This window comes from Melospiza melodia, chromosome 4, assembly GCF_035770615.1.
Source record: "Melospiza melodia melodia isolate bMelMel2 chromosome 4, bMelMel2.pri, whole genome shotgun sequence".
In the NCBI taxonomy this organism is placed as follows: Eukaryota; Metazoa; Chordata; class Aves; order Passeriformes; family Passerellidae; genus Melospiza; species Melospiza melodia.
In genome coordinates, this window is record NC_086197.1 from 89,774,889 (window position 1) to 89,790,369 (window position 15,481).

Consider the following 15,481-nt stretch of genomic DNA (forward strand, 5'->3'; position numbering starts at 1 on the left):
GAGAGCACAGTCCTTCCTGGCATTCTGAAGAATGCTGCCCTGGTCTTCTTAAGAAAACATAAGCGTGGTGTATCTTATGTATTTCAAAGTTAAAATGCTAAAAACCCAGGAAGAGAAGCAAATTTTGAGATTAAAGAGAATACGTAAGCATCTCAAAAATCAGTCACTGCACCAATGTTTCAAATAGCTGTCACATATCCTCAAAGTACAGGACATTGAATCACTTATTCTTGACCTCTACTACTGGACATGCCAGGAAACAAAATGAGAGAAAATTTGTCATTCTGATCCCAAAAGTGATAGATGACTGTGCACTTCAGACATAAGAATATTTGTGTGGAACATTTGGGTGAATGACGTCTTAAGATTCTGGATTGTTTTGAGGGAAAAGTCAGCATCAGCTGATGATATCTGTGATATAGAGTAGGCAGCCTCTTTCTCACTGTCCTGGATCTCAGTAGTATATCAAGATTTATTTATATTTACTTAAGTAAATATTTGAGTTATATAATGTTATGCATGGTTCTAGAATGTGCATCAGTTGCAGAGCACTGGAGCAGTAATATGAGCAGTAATATGTTGACATAAAAGATTTCTTGGGAAGTAAGTGGGAAGCTTTGATTTAGCCTGATCTTGGTTTTGAATACAATGGTGAAACTGAATTTCAGATGTTGTGAAACAATTCTGAATATTTAACTGGCTTAATGTTTAAAGGTAAAGTGACTCTAACATAAAAATTCTGTGATTAAAATTAATATACATTAGTTCTAAACTTCTGAGGGTCTACTGAGACCTACTTTTCAATTAACTGGTACTAGATTGTGTAAGTAGGACAGTGTTATTGTAAAGTACTATTATCTGTCATAATGATTAGAAGCATGTGCTTGATGACAGATTTTTTTTAGTGCATTGTAATTTAAGAAAGTAAATACAAAAAACAAAGCAGAAGTAGAAAATGTACCAGTTCATTGTCATGTCAACCCCTTCTTCAGAGGCACACACTAAATACATGCATATCCCAATCACTGACTGCTTGTCCCCAGATGGTCTGGGTTTGTTTTTCAAAGAGAGTAAGGGTGTTGAAAACACGTAACTATGCTTAGAACAGTAAATGTAAGTAAGTAGATGAGCTTGGTCTCATCTGTGTGAGGGCAAATTTGTATTATCGAGGTTTGTTCCGATTAGTGTTGGCCTCACTTCAAGGATCAGCAAGAAGTGTTTGTTTTTGCTGCAGAAGGGCTGTCTGTTGAATGGCTCCACACTGTCACCCTGCTGCTTGTGCCAGTGTCCACCACTGTCACTTGGGAGCACAAGGTCAGTCAGGGTTTGTGACAGACACTCAGGATTAAGCTGCCATCCCAGCTGTGAACATCTCTCTGAGCTGGGAGGGTAACAGCCATGTCTGTACCCAGGAGTGGAAGGTTCCTGGGAGCACCCCGGGCACCGAGGGCCGTGGGGCCAGGCCGTGCCCAGCTGGGAGGGCTCCCCTTCCCCAGAGCAGGGCCTGCCTGCCCTGCAGTGCCCTCCTGGCCACGGTGGCTGCAGGGCTGCCTCTGCTCAGCTGCAGCTGTTGGCCCAGGCCAGTGGGTGGGCCATGAGTGTCCTACCAGAGTGGTGGTGCACACAATCATGTGCCAGACACGGGAACCTTTCCTGGCACCCTTTAATTTACAGCTCTGGGTGTAGCCAGTATGTGACTGAGACTGAACAAAAGCGGGATGCAAAATCTGTTCAAGAGGAAGCTTAAAATGCTGACAGATTGGAGTAATTTTTTTCTTGCATCTGGAATTCATACTTCCTCCTGCTGTAAATAAATCTCTAAGGCAAAAGTTAGGAGATGTGATTTTCTTCTTATTGCATTTGGTCTTAAGATTTTCTTAGATTGCCAGAACTTCAAAATATATGCTTTCCACAACATGTTTTTCTATCTGCAGTGCTTGTCAGCTGTACTTGACTTATTTTCATATAGCATTTGGTGTTTCTACCAGAGTTTTAGACCTTGAAAAGAGTACAGTTGTCCATGGCATTGTGGCTAATTGGCAACTTAAAATACTGCTGGAGGGTGCAAGAAAACTCTTGGATATTAACTCTTCAGTATTCAGCCCTTTCTCCGAATAGCCAAGTATTTCTTTGAGCCGCCTCAGATGGCACCTTTTTGCATGCTAGTGCAACCAAGCCCTTCTGTAATTTAATATTCTATTTTTAGTGAATGTAATGGATGGAGATACAGGCTGAAGACTATCTATCTATCTGTCATGTTCAGATATTTTTAGAGCACTGATCTTTGTAATGCTGATCAGCACCAAATGTATTACATAAGATTAGCATCAAAATATATACAATGGAAAGTCAGCTCTGCTGCAGTTGTTCTTAAATTATTTTTAGTATTGCCCACAAAACTTGTATAGCTCAGTGCATTGCCCCTGCCATTGTGCTCAGTCTCTGTAGGAAACATTTTAAAAGATTCATTTTATCTTTTCTCAGACCTTTTCAGTCACAGTTCTTCTTCCTGAGGCTTCAGGTAAGACAGTCAGTGATGTACATTATGAAGATTTTAATAAATGTCCACTTTCCACCAGGACTGAAACTGAGACAAATTGTCTCTTGTTGTCCTTCAATCCAGTTTATATTTGAACTTGTGATTTGTAGATGCCAAAATTGCAAATTCTCTTTTACTTACATTCCTAGCCACTGTTGTGTTCGTTATTGGTGCTCATTTAGTCTTTTGCAGTTACCCATAATGATACTTTCAATTTTCAAATTTTAGTGGATACTCAGAACTAATATCTTCTCATTAAATATATCTGGTTCACTAGCTAACCATTTAGAATGGATTGGAGTAGGTTACCTGGGAGAGTTTTTGAGTTTAGAGGCAGACTAGACAAGAAAACAGGCCGTATTCATCTCACACCACTCTAGAAGAAGTGCTTTTGTGTTTCATATTTTCTGAAAAAAGCTGATCCTTTCCTTTGAGTGTTTTTAAAAACTACTTTGTAATTACTGAGGTTTAAAATAGATCTCAACTTTCTGCATATCAATCCCATCATCATAACTATTTGTAGCAGATGGATCTTGATTTTTTTCCTAATTTCTTTCTTAGTGGATTTATGGTGCATCTGATATATTATAGTCAGTAGAAGGAAGTTTGCTGTTTGTTTTTGGTGATGTAGTTTTGAAGGTGTAATGCTGTCGTGCTATGGCTTTACAGATCTTCCATGATCTCTCTTCCTGAGAATGCAATTAAACGTGCTCTGATCTTGGTTTATATTACTACTGTTAAAAACAATCTCTACTTTATTAATGCTTGTCCTCAGTGGCTTGTAAACATTGTTGCAATAAAGAGAATGAGGAAAGAAAAGGCTGCAATGCCAGGTGGAATAAAACCCCAACAATTAATTCAGCTTAAAACAGCGAGCTGAGAAAGAGACAGTCTTTACAAGGAATTTTTGTAATGTCATGTGTAGAAGAGAAAGCGTCTGTCATGCTTGATCACAGCAATGAAGATTTAAATAAGCTGTTTTCAGGGGGTTATTTAGATGAGAAGCAGTATGAATGGCATATTTTTGTCCAGAATCTAAAAGGCTAAGTGTATTATAACTGATCCAGGGACTATATTGGAACATCTTGGCTTAATCTGTGAAATTGTGAAAAGCAGAAGCACAAAGGAGGATGGGATTTAAAACTTAAAATATTGCAATGAGAAAACACTTGGATGAGAAGGATTGATTCTTATTTTTCTCTGAGTATTCATGGAGATAGGATTTTTTTCCCTCAACCTTTCAGTCTGTCCCTAGTGGTTGACTAGGAAATGGCAGAGAGCAGCTGGACTTAACTGGACTAAAGTTAGCCATTTAGCTGGACTAAAGTTCTCCATTGATTTTGCCCCAGTCTGGCTAGTCTGGTGAGGCAGATATCCATAGCATGTTGCAAGAAAGAAAAATGTTGATACAAGATAGCTGTAATTCTGGTTTCTTTTAGGGAAATGAAAATAATAAAGACCTCATTTATGGAGGAAAGCATTCATTGAGTTAGCATTAGTCATATATATTTCAAGGAGAAATGTACCTTACACTGCCCAAAAACATTTTTGGCCCAGTTAATTTATGCAAATTGCTCAAATGAAATATGCTGGAGTAGCAAGAACGTGGATGTGAGCTGCATCTCTTCTTAGGATGTTTACTGATGTTTATAGACATAACTGTGTGGCTTGTGGTAGCTGTGTTGGGTTTTTGCCCACCCATCCTCTTATGTGACATAGTTAAATTCATCTAGCTGAATAATTCAATCAAGTAGGGGAGAGCAGGGTGAAGAGGGAGAGAAAAGATTTCCTGGAACCAAATTCTTCCAGCAAACGGATAAAAATGCACTGGAATTCTGGCATCAGATTTAAACCCCAGCAAATTTATGAGGCCTGTGATGGTTTTGAATTGAAAAGCATGATGAATCCTTATTGTAATGACACAAAGTGAATTTCTGATTGCCTTTTTTATTATGTGATCTTATAAGAATTAATCGATGTCTCCTATTAGATGGTGCTATATTGAATTGTAAGCTTTCATTTGCGGGTGAATCACTAGTCAGGGCATATTCCAACAATGAGATTTGTCTGACAGTTCCAGGGAAATGTATCTCGTCCTCCTGTCTAAATGTCGAATATTGCGAATTTCGGAGGGAAGTATGAAATCTAATAAGCTCACAAATCTTCAGGAACAGGAGTGAAATGACACCTCAGGAAGGGTTCATGTAAATAACGGGTCAGTAACAATGGTGTGAGTAATGTGAAAGATTATATTTTCCCCACTTCTCTTTTGAGATGCATGAATTAATTGTACTATGCCAGTACCTTGAAGACATGGTATTACTGTCAATGAAAAACTTGTATCCATGCTATTTAAATGAGAGAACCCAAAAATATGAATTCAATGTTTGGCACATTAAAAGAATTCATTAATAGGTATTTAAATAGAATATGTGGGAGGCTATTATATAATAAAATAATTTCAGAATAATTGCTATTTCACTGTACAGTAATAAAAGCTAAAGATGGCAGTAGGACTAATTTAAAAATAATCAAAAGTCAGGTAAGGTTTTGTAATTTATTTTTTTGATGGAAAGATGAGAAGAGCTTTGTAGAAACAGTCATTAGAAAGTATTTATATTGGTCAGAGAATACTTAGAAATATCTATCTGATAAATCACTTTAAAAAGCATTTAAACTTTTAAAACTAATTAAAAATCTGGAGGAGAGAGTTACATTAAAAAACTTCATGTAGAATTTTCTATTTTCTCATGTTGTCTTTTGCTGGTTAGATCGTGACTCACATAACAAATGTGTGATTTTTTAAACTTTTTTTTAAGATATACTGGCTAAACTCCAGAAAAAAAATCATCCAAACATAAAAGTCTGATTTTGGGAGTTCACTTCATCTTGTGAGGAAATTGGTTAAAAGACTTCTTTAAGTCCAGTATGTTGTTTTGCTAACATGTAGTAAAAGAATGTGATTGCACAATCCTTGCAATATTTTGTTATAGTAAACTGTAAGTTATTTCTTAGCAAATTAAATTCTGTGATTGAGAAAAGGACTTGGTTAAATGTTGATATATATATGTATATATGGCAAAGGATTTGGAAGTCTTAAATTTTGGAACAGCTGTAATGAGAGTTGGACCGTGTAAAGTTGAATTATAAACTTGTGTGGGGTAGTAATATTCTAATCTTGGTTAGTGCTGGACTCAATACTACAAAAGGCAGATGGCAATTAAATGAGCTGATTGTATTTTTTATCTGTAGGTGAATATCACCAATCATGTTGAACCTCTCATGTGTCTTGGGGATGGATGTGTCTGCTCTCCACCTCTGGAGGGGCATTCTCAGTAGCTGGTTGAAACCAGGAGCTAATGGGATTACATATAAGATATGATTAATCATTCAGTCATTAATTTGGCAAGCATGAGAAGTGCAATAAACCGTTCCTGTCAGAGGTATCAGGATCAACACACATTGTCCTTGAAATCCTCCTCAGACTTGGTCTGGCTGGATAATGGAAGGGACATAATTTTCTGTAGTTGAGAAATTATTCCAAGGGTTTCAGGTTTAGTATTCTCTGAGATTCCTTAAAGGAACTGGTTTTATAAGTGCTTTCTGATATCACAGTTGTTTTAAAGCAGCTCATTGTTTAAGAACCATGAACCATTAGTCACTTTTGGTTACTTGTACAGTGCTTTTCTTCTCAGATGATTCAAAGATTTGGAGATAAATCCTGTCTTTTCTGTGACAGAAAGACCATTTGCTGTTTTTCTTCCATTTCTTTGGCTTTTGAAAATATTAAGGAAGAAAAACCAAAACAAAGCAGAAATATGCCTGAGGAAATGGTTCAATGATTGCTGCTTCTTTTAACATGAATAGTGTGAGCATGATGTTCGGTCTTTCTCCTGGTCAAGGATGTAACAGTCCCTTCAAATCTTTCTTTCCAAAGCAGTGATTATATTTTCTATAAGATTTTTAATTTCTTCACCATAGGCCTCCTTCTCTATATTTCTAGAATATTAAATTTTCATTTTTCTGAGCAAGGTGAAAAAAAAAAATCTGTAAGCTGCAAGAATGTCCTGAAGGTGCAATATGCATGTTATTATGTACATTTTAAATTATTGCCTGAACTCACAGCTTATTCCTTCCCTCATGTCTTAAAATATTTCTTCTTTTCAAAATTAGAAGCCACTCCAAGAACATAAATTCTTACTTATTATTTATTCTTAAATTTTAGTTTGTTTTTTTTTTAAGCGAAGCACTCATATTCATTTATCCTTATCAGTCAAGGATCTTACTTCCACTGACACATTCATTCAAATCCTACACTTCAACCCTCTAAATTATGTCTCTTCTTTTTACAAATTATCCTCTAAGTAACTAATATTTAAGTGGAATAGCTAATGGAGTTCAGATTCTTCTGTATTTTTCTCTAAGTGGCGCTTTTTTTTACAATAAGTAGAAAACTGATTCTACTAAACCTTTGTGGTTTTTAGGTGTAGAAAAAGATTGTAAAAGGTTCCTTCTGCAATATGGGAAACATTACACCTAAATCATCCCAATTATTTGTAGTTTATGGGAGAAATCCCAGGGCCAAGCCCTACTGACTCAGAAACTCTCTAAATGGATTCTGTGCTTTATAATAAGTTGTTGTGATCAGGCAGGAGGCCAAGTAGCAGATGGATTGATTGCCTTCTGCCAGAGGTATGGCAACATCAGCTGCATCTATTAGGAATGCATTTATTGTTGAAAATGTCAGGCTGACAACTGCAGTTCAGTTTGTGCTATCAAAACATGCTTTAGTCTCGTGATCCTGGAGTTGGATTGAATGATTTGTTGAGAAGCCCTACTTCAGTCTTATTTTAGGATCTTCTCCATACTCCTAAATTATGATGATGTTTCCTGCTCTAAAGAAAATGGGTTTGCTGAGGCTGTTTCAGAAAAATCAAATAAATGGAGCTTTCCAAAACTGCCAATAAGGATGCACAGGAGATCTTAGTTGCTAAGTGTGAAACTGAAGTTTTTCACAAGATATGTAGTCTATGAAGAGAATAGTAGCAAACCAGCTCACAAATTAGTGTCTCTTCTTAGCTGCCACCTGTTGAAAGAAGGGAGTGTTAGTCACTTTGAAGCACTAAAAAAACTTACAGGAAAAGATGTATCAATAGTCTGAGCTTTCCTACAAGAAAAGACAAACTCAGTTAGCATTTTATGACCCAAGGGAGAACTGATGATTTGATTCATGGCCTAATCTAAATTCTACATTCATTGCTTCATGGTGAAAACAAGCATTGAATCCCAGAGCAATCTTGTCATTGCACATGTCTCAACATGTGAGATCAAATCCATGCTGTCAAATTTCATGTCTGTTCTAAGGCATCAAACACAGAAAAGTGTCAAATCTAGAGCACTTCATCTGGTTATTTCCAAGACATATTTCCAAAGTAGGTCTATGCAAAGGGGTGCAAATACATTTATAGGGTGAGAATGTATCTGACAAGACTACTAGGGATCTGTTCTACTGCTTTAAATTCCCTTTATAGCTAGTGAAGAGAAACAGGTGCTACAGGGTACATGTACCATCTTCCCAAAGCAGGGGTTTTAAAATAACCTAGGTGAATTATTCAAGAAAGTTCTTACTTTTCTGCTTCATGGTTTCCTGCATGTGGTCACGTGAATCATTCCTGAAACTTTCTGTCCTGGGCAGACTCACCCAAGATGAGGCACCTGCTCTCTCTGGAGATGAAGCAGTGTGACCATGTAGGTGCACTGAGGGATACTAACTAAAATAAGCTATTTTTTGGAAGAACTTCTGAGTTCAGTGAGAGCACACTGCCAGTCATGGCTTACAGCTTCTTACCATGTCAGACTGAAGTAAGTCAGAGGACCTGAAGTCAGCTTGTTCCTCTTTGTGACACATTTTTTGTGTATTGGCTTCTACAAGTGGTTTTTTTTGGTTCAGTAGGCTACCTGATATCAGTGCACTGCTTAGGTCTCAGATTCAGTTGAATTAGATTTTAAAACCCCCAAAATTCTTGTATGCAGCTTCTTCCAGCTAGTCAGCTGCTGGATTGAACCTGCACATTTCAACCTCCTACTTTAGAGAAAACACTCATATATGTCAGAAAGGCACAGCCTCCCAGTGTTTCTTTCTCATTTCAGCTTAACAGCTGCCCTTGCTGTTTTTAAATGCTGCGTGGGACAGAAGCTCACATTCACATTTTTTAGAGCACCATGAGACACAGCCTTTGTCCCAGTGCCTGGATGCATGGTACAACAGTCCTGGCTATATTTCCTGCCAGGACACCTCTCTGCCTCACTCTTCCTCACGAGCATCCCATGCTGGCAGTGTGCTCCTAGCTCCTGTTGGCAAAGGGAGCTCACACTGACGTGTCACCCCTTGTAGAATTGATGCTTGCTGGGGAATGGGTGCCTGTGCTACTGCCCATGAAATTACTGTAAATAGTAGGCAGGCTTGAGGTAAAAGCAGAAACAATTTAACCAACTGAAGTGAAGAGTGTAAGAAATCGATTGCTACACTTAAGGCAGATACAGAAATGTGGAACAATTACAGTCCTTGTTGCTGCTGCTCATTCAGGTCTGGCTTCAACATCATTTCTTTTCCTTTATTTTCAGCTAGCAGGCTTAAACCAGACTAACTCCCAGGGTGACTGACAGCTCCCTGGAGATGGGATCTGGCCTTCAGCTGCACTTGGTCTTTCACTTGTTTCCCGAAATAGATTCTGATTTGGGATGAAGTCACCCCTTCTGTCCCCCCTGTTTCTGCTCAACATAATTCACCCTTCCTGGCCTTCTGCATTTCAGGATATATCTGACTGATTAAAAAAGCATCTGATTTTTTCTCCAGTGCCCTCATCAAAAAGAGGGTCTGTGGACTGTGTCTTTCAGGCAGTCTGAGCAGACATGCACAGGCTTCACACTTATTTGACTTAGCCTATTTACACAGTGCAATCCCCAGTGGCCAGATAAGAGAGGAAAAGTTGCAGTACCACTGGGTTTAAATGCATGAGCTGTGTCTAGCACAGAACTTTCAAAGTACTTTCTGTATAAAAAAGAGTGATAAATGTGAATCATTGATAAAACCCTCTATGCTGGAAAAGAAACTGAGGGATGGTTTATGTCTGTAGTGAAAGGGCCATAAGCCTGGCTTCTGGAAACCAGGGAGACACAATAATGACATTTTTCCTAACTGGATGCATGATTGTATAATGGATATAAAGAGTATCAAGAATTCAGTCTGAGGCATTAGAATCTGGAGTAACGATAAACTGTCTGAAATCCAGACTCATGCCAGTGGCACGGTGTTGGTACAAGAACCAAATTGAACAGAGTGCAGAACTTTCTTGCCTTGAAGCAAAGTCAGAGAAACCATTGTGATGGCAGCAAGAGAGACTTCTGTAAATGGTGGACACACCTGCCCATGTAGATTCCAGGTGTTCTCATGGCACACCTTCAGGAGAAATGGTCCTAGAGAGCCCTGGGCTGCCCAGTTCCAATTGCTAGTTATAAGAGTCAGGTTTTTCAGACCTCTTTGCTTTAGACCAGGGGTTTTAGGATGTACAAGGGATCAGCACACGTAACTGTCAAAGTTCAAGTGGATTAGTTAAAGGAAATCTAATCTGGTAAACAGTTTTCCAAGGATTAGTTGTTTTTAAGGTATTTTCAGATTTTTCCTGTGAAGCTGTTGTGTGTGCACTGCTGCTGACTGTAAGAATTTCTTGTTATTGCAGAAGGGTTATGTTTGTACTCATTAATGGTTTTACTTACCAGTTAAGCTTTTTCACCAGCAAAAGAGACAGAGTCCAATGTCTAAGAAATTGTGACCCCTTTACAACTCTGAGGAACTGAAATTTCAGTGACTGGGATGCAAAATTTTACTAGTTTAATAATATATTTTATGTAATAGTTGTAAATGTGCAAAAATATAAATTGGTCTGTTCAGTACTTTAAAAAGTGTGGAGAAGAAGGTTATTTGTGTCTGGGAGGGTGGTCAGCAGGGTGGACAGGGTCTTTCTTTGCACAGCTGTTTTGTTACTAATCTGTGAAGCTGTAAATGTGAGAAGCGGAATTCTAAAAACCAGTCAGGTCTGTCAGAAAGAAGTATCTAGAAGGAAACAGGGATGTTGTTGCTCACATGGCTGTTCTCATCAGGGAGGCAGGAAAATACTGACACAACAATATAGCTGTCAGCCAGTTTAAGGATACATTTTGATATCAAATAATTGAAGGTACATTGGAAAAGATCTTTCCTTCTACAAAACCTATTTATCCTGAAATAACCCCTTAATTTGAAGAAAGAGCAATGAACAGATATTGTCACCATAGTGCTGTGAATAAATCAGAGGTCCTGGGTGCTTGCAAAAGCCTGTCCAATACTTCATCATTAGCAGTGCTGGAAAATACTAGATAACTGCTTGTATGCTGACTGTGTTTATGCGGTGTGGGAGCTATGGGAAGTATGGAAATAGTCTTTCACTAGTAAAGATTCACTGTTTCTCATAAGTTAAATATTTTCATATTATGTTTGTTTCTTTTGTTCTTAAACAATTATTATTGTATAAAATTCAGTTTTAGTTTAGGAGCTTTCTGTAGGACCTACAACTGTGTCTAGACACCTTCCATGAAAGCCTCTTTACCATTTGCTCAGTGAGTTGAATATATTTTTACTGAGAGACTTTTGGAGCTCAATATCTTCAGGGATTTCCTGGAAGATAATTCTGTATCCTGAAACATAGATAACTAGTTGGGTAATTATATCTCAGTAAAGCCTTCTATTAATAGGTATTCTGCTTTAATGTTTAGATGTACTTCGAGAATTCACATCCCCATTTGTCAGTTCTTTGTATTTCTGCAGCTTTCAGTGCACAAGAAAAATTTTGTTTGTTTACCAATTGCAGTTTATTATATTTTAAATTATAAATATATGCTATGGTGTCCTTACAAGACTGTTCCATAGTTAATGGCTATTTACATATATCATCCTGGAACTTCAATTTCTGTCATAGTAATAAAAAATGCATGCTTTGTGCAGTTTAATATGAAGAAATATTTCTTTGATTTTTGCTGAAAGATTAATATATAAAACTCCTTAATGACAGGTCTAGCAGTTTTGGTCCTTGTAGTTCTATTTTTCTGTTGATTTCTAAGCCTGCAATATATACAAAGCTCTAAGCCATCTATTTGAAAAAGCAGAGCTTTTAAGGAGAGGCTGGAATAGTTGCCAGAAGGACAGACTGAGGGCGTACAGAAAAATGTATGCTGCTCATAGAGAAAAGCTGCTGGGAGCTTATTGGGCTTTGTCAGGTAGGTGATTTCACCTGACTGAGGTTACAAAGTTGAAGTTTTGCTGGGACTAGGTGTCTCCAGGATCACTGTGGGTCTCAGTGCTGGTTTGGGAGCTGAGACAATCTCCCAAGGTTCCTGTTGCTGTTGTTCAGGCTGTTTCATCTGAAGATGGAAATTCTATGAATCAAGACAAGAGTTAAATGGAAGAACATTGGGTAGTGAGGGCCTGTTGGTTTTTGCTCTGTCGTGGTTAACTTAGTGGAGATACACTGTTTAAAGAGTTGGTACCAACAATTTCTGTGATCCCTGCAGCTGTCCACTCAAGGAGATGCCAGCCAGGTGATTGGGCCACTGACAGAGGGCCAGAGGAGGAACGTGGCTGTGGTCAATTCTCTGTACAAACTGCACCAGGCTGTTCTGAAGGTAGGCTTCTTCTGGCATTCCTCTTCTTGCCATAGTGTTACCTGCTTGCTCTGTCCTGTTCTTATGCTCCATTCAGTGGATGAGAACTCTTGACAAATAGAGCCCAATTTTGTGTTAAGAGCTGCACTTCACTGTGCATTTGTACAGCTCTTTGAGACTGGGCTGGCCCTCATAAGCACCACTATATGACAAACTGTCAATATTAGAAGAATAAAAATATCTTTCTAGAGAATAATCACATCTGACAGGCATTACTTTGTGAGCATAAACAATTGAACTGTTTGTTTTTTCTTATCTGTCTTTGTTCTAATCAGTCTGATAGCACCCTTGCTGCATCTGCTTCAGCCCAAGCTTATGTTTTTCAGGAGACCTTCAATCCTTTCCCACAATTGTGGCCAAACTGAAAAGAAGGAGGAAAGGGTGAAATCAAGAAAAGCAATAGCTCATAAAAATCTCCATACATTATTACTGTGACTAAAGTCTGGCCTGGAAATTTTTCAGGACTAAGCACAGTTATGAATCATTCCAATTTAATGATTTAATGATGCCAGTTGTTACACAGTCTTTGTAAACTAAGCCAAACAGATATATTGGTACTTGCAGTTAATCGTATTTAAATCCTAGCCTGATTAGAAAAAAGATCATGAGTACTCCTGACTCTGGATATGTTCAAAGAATTTTAAAAAATGCTAAAAAACCTGTAAAATTTCCTTGGATTTTGCAAACAGATGGTAGATCAACTTTTAAGTCTGCTTTTTCTGTTGTACTTAGTAATGAACCTCATATGTCTTAGTGTTGGAGGGAGATCTGATATGATTCAGTCTTTGAGTACTTATCTGGCTTAAAAATACTATTGTGTAGCATGTTCAAGACTATAAGGAAATGGATAGAATAGTCCTTCAGATCATTCCTTGACTCTCAATTTTAATGTTGTTTTAGCTGTACTTAAACAACTATTTAACATGTTGTGCTATAATAGTCATAATACTGAGAAAGAACAGCCATTCCTTCAAACATTTGCCACAGAGCTGCTTGTATAGTTCTCCATGAATTCTATACTTAGCAGTGGGAGAATACACCAGTTATTTTTATTCTGATTCTGTTAGCCCTTCAGCTAAATTTCAGCTTCACTCCATTGAGTCATTTCTTTGCCAAGGCAGAAGCAGAGTCCATAGGAAATCTGAGAGCAATGGATTGATGATGCACTGAAAATTCTGTCTGTATAGAGCACACCTGATAGTTATCTGTAAACACTCATTACTAAGGATAACTCAATATGTTTTTTAATGATGGTGAATATTATGAATTCTAATAATTTGTTGAATGCTGACTATTAACAATTACTTTACAATTTTTAGGTTATTACCAGTCAGAGCTCATTTCCAGCAGCTGCTGAGCAAACTGTCACAACTGCCTTAAAGGTAATTGAATGTCCATATGCTTCAGGGACAGGGCTGAGCTTGGCTTTGTTTGTTACACTTAAAATGGGCACTTATTTCCCACCTATTATTTTACATCAGCATATTCAGTAACAGGTATACAAATATTCTGACATTTCTAATTTATTGTGTCTGCAGCTACATGTGTGTTACCTGTGCCAGTCACTGCTTGAGTCATGCTTGTGTTCAGAATATTCTCATAACGGTCAGGACATAGATGTCCTCTGACTGTGAAAATAAATGTCTTTCTCTGCAGCATTCACACAGCAATAGCTGGATCCTTCATCACCCCCTTCCTCCCCCGACAGACATCAAATTATAATTTTTATGTGACCTGGTACTTTCCTGGAGGGAGATGTGGATGGTGGTGCAGCCTCTGTGGCTGACAGCTCTCCAAGTCTGTCCTGCTGGGCAGGGAGGGGTTGTGTGCAGGGCAATGAAGGGCAGCTTGTGTCTGGGCAATGAACAGCTGAGCCAGATGTGCCCCAAAACATGTACATATACAAACCAGGAATGCCAAATTTCTGGGCAAAGCACTTTGTAAAAGCCTTCCTTCAAAAAGGAATGCTTTTAAAGGAAGCAGCAAGCAGCCTTTACTGGTAAAATCAGTTAAAGAAAAATGTTATCTTTAGGTTCGGTTCTCCTATTTTGCATTTTCAAATGCAAAATAATAAAAAGCACTGATAAAATGAACTGTTTCCAAAGGTATTTTTGAGGTGTCAAAATGCAAATGCTTCTAGTTTTCATTTCCTTACTTCTGCCTTTTTCTTGTTCTATTTTAGGCAGTCCATGATCTAATGGGAAGTGCTGTTCAGCCGCTGCTGAACTCTGTAGGAGATTCAGTGGAAGCTATTATCATCACTATGCACCAGGAAGATTTTTCTGGGTAAATAGAAATGTCTTTTACATTTACCATTGCTCGAGTAAGATGTCTTGCATGTGTGTAATAGATTGTTATTGCCACAATGCCCTTGAAGCAAGAGTGCTTGTTTGTTGAGGGGAAGGTGATGCTTTATGGTTAATGAACACAGAAAGCAGAATTACACCTATCTGTTGAAACAAATTAATCAGGTAGCATCTGTCTTCTCTCCCTCCCCCTTTTTTTATTCTTATCTGAGTAAAATTCATTTCAAATAAAAAAGAAAGCTGACAAGAGGCCATTTTTGTGCTTAAAAAAGCCCTTTTGCTTTCAAAATGTGGGGTTTTTTTGGACAGTCTTCAGAACTGTCAGTATTCCTGTTTCTCTAAAGCCTGTGATGTAATAGTTAAAATTGACTTTTTAAAAAATTTAAATCTCAGGTTCAGTATGTTATGCTATTTTCCCAGTGCGTTTTCATGAAAATTTCCAGGATTCTTTACATGCCAAGATCTTGGGCCTGATGTATAATTGAGACTTCCTTCCTAAATTTTATTTTGGTTGTCATGTCTGTTCTGACATTGCTTGCACCATCATCAGTTGTCCTGTTTTCTGTCTTGAAAATTAACTGAAAATACTATATTTTCAGAGACGTTTTGAATTTTCCTTTTGATTTTTTTTTAAACAACATTTTACCCTTTCCTTCTTTTGGCACCAGTAGCACAATACCTCTCCAGGTGGGCAAACAGTTTGCAGCCAAAGGCTAAGTTTTGTTAGATAGCCTGTGTGTTCTTCTAAGTTTGGAAGAGCTCTTTGACCTGACTGTCAGTCAAAGAAAGAGAAAGAGGATTGGTTTGTATCTAGGGGTTCTGTACTGCTTCTGTAATACTGACTTTGTAATCCTGGGTTTGGAGGAATCTCAGAGACTTA

At 38.0% G+C, this 15,481-nt stretch overlaps 1 protein-coding gene across 2 annotated transcripts in view; it reads left to right on the forward strand.

The window, feature by feature from the left end:
- COG5 (component of oligomeric golgi complex 5) overlaps window positions 1–15,481 on the forward strand; it is a 174,302-nt gene that overhangs the window by 138,690 nt on the left and 20,131 nt on the right. For both annotated transcript variants that reach the window (XM_063155497.1, XM_063155498.1), the window contains 3 exons: window positions 12,146–12,256; window positions 13,615–13,677; window positions 14,478–14,581. In XM_063155497.1, coding sequence (XP_063011567.1) covers window positions 12,146–12,256; window positions 13,615–13,677; window positions 14,478–14,581 — 278 coding nt within the window. The remainder of the gene's footprint in view (window positions 1–12,145; window positions 12,257–13,614; window positions 13,678–14,477; window positions 14,582–15,481) is intronic.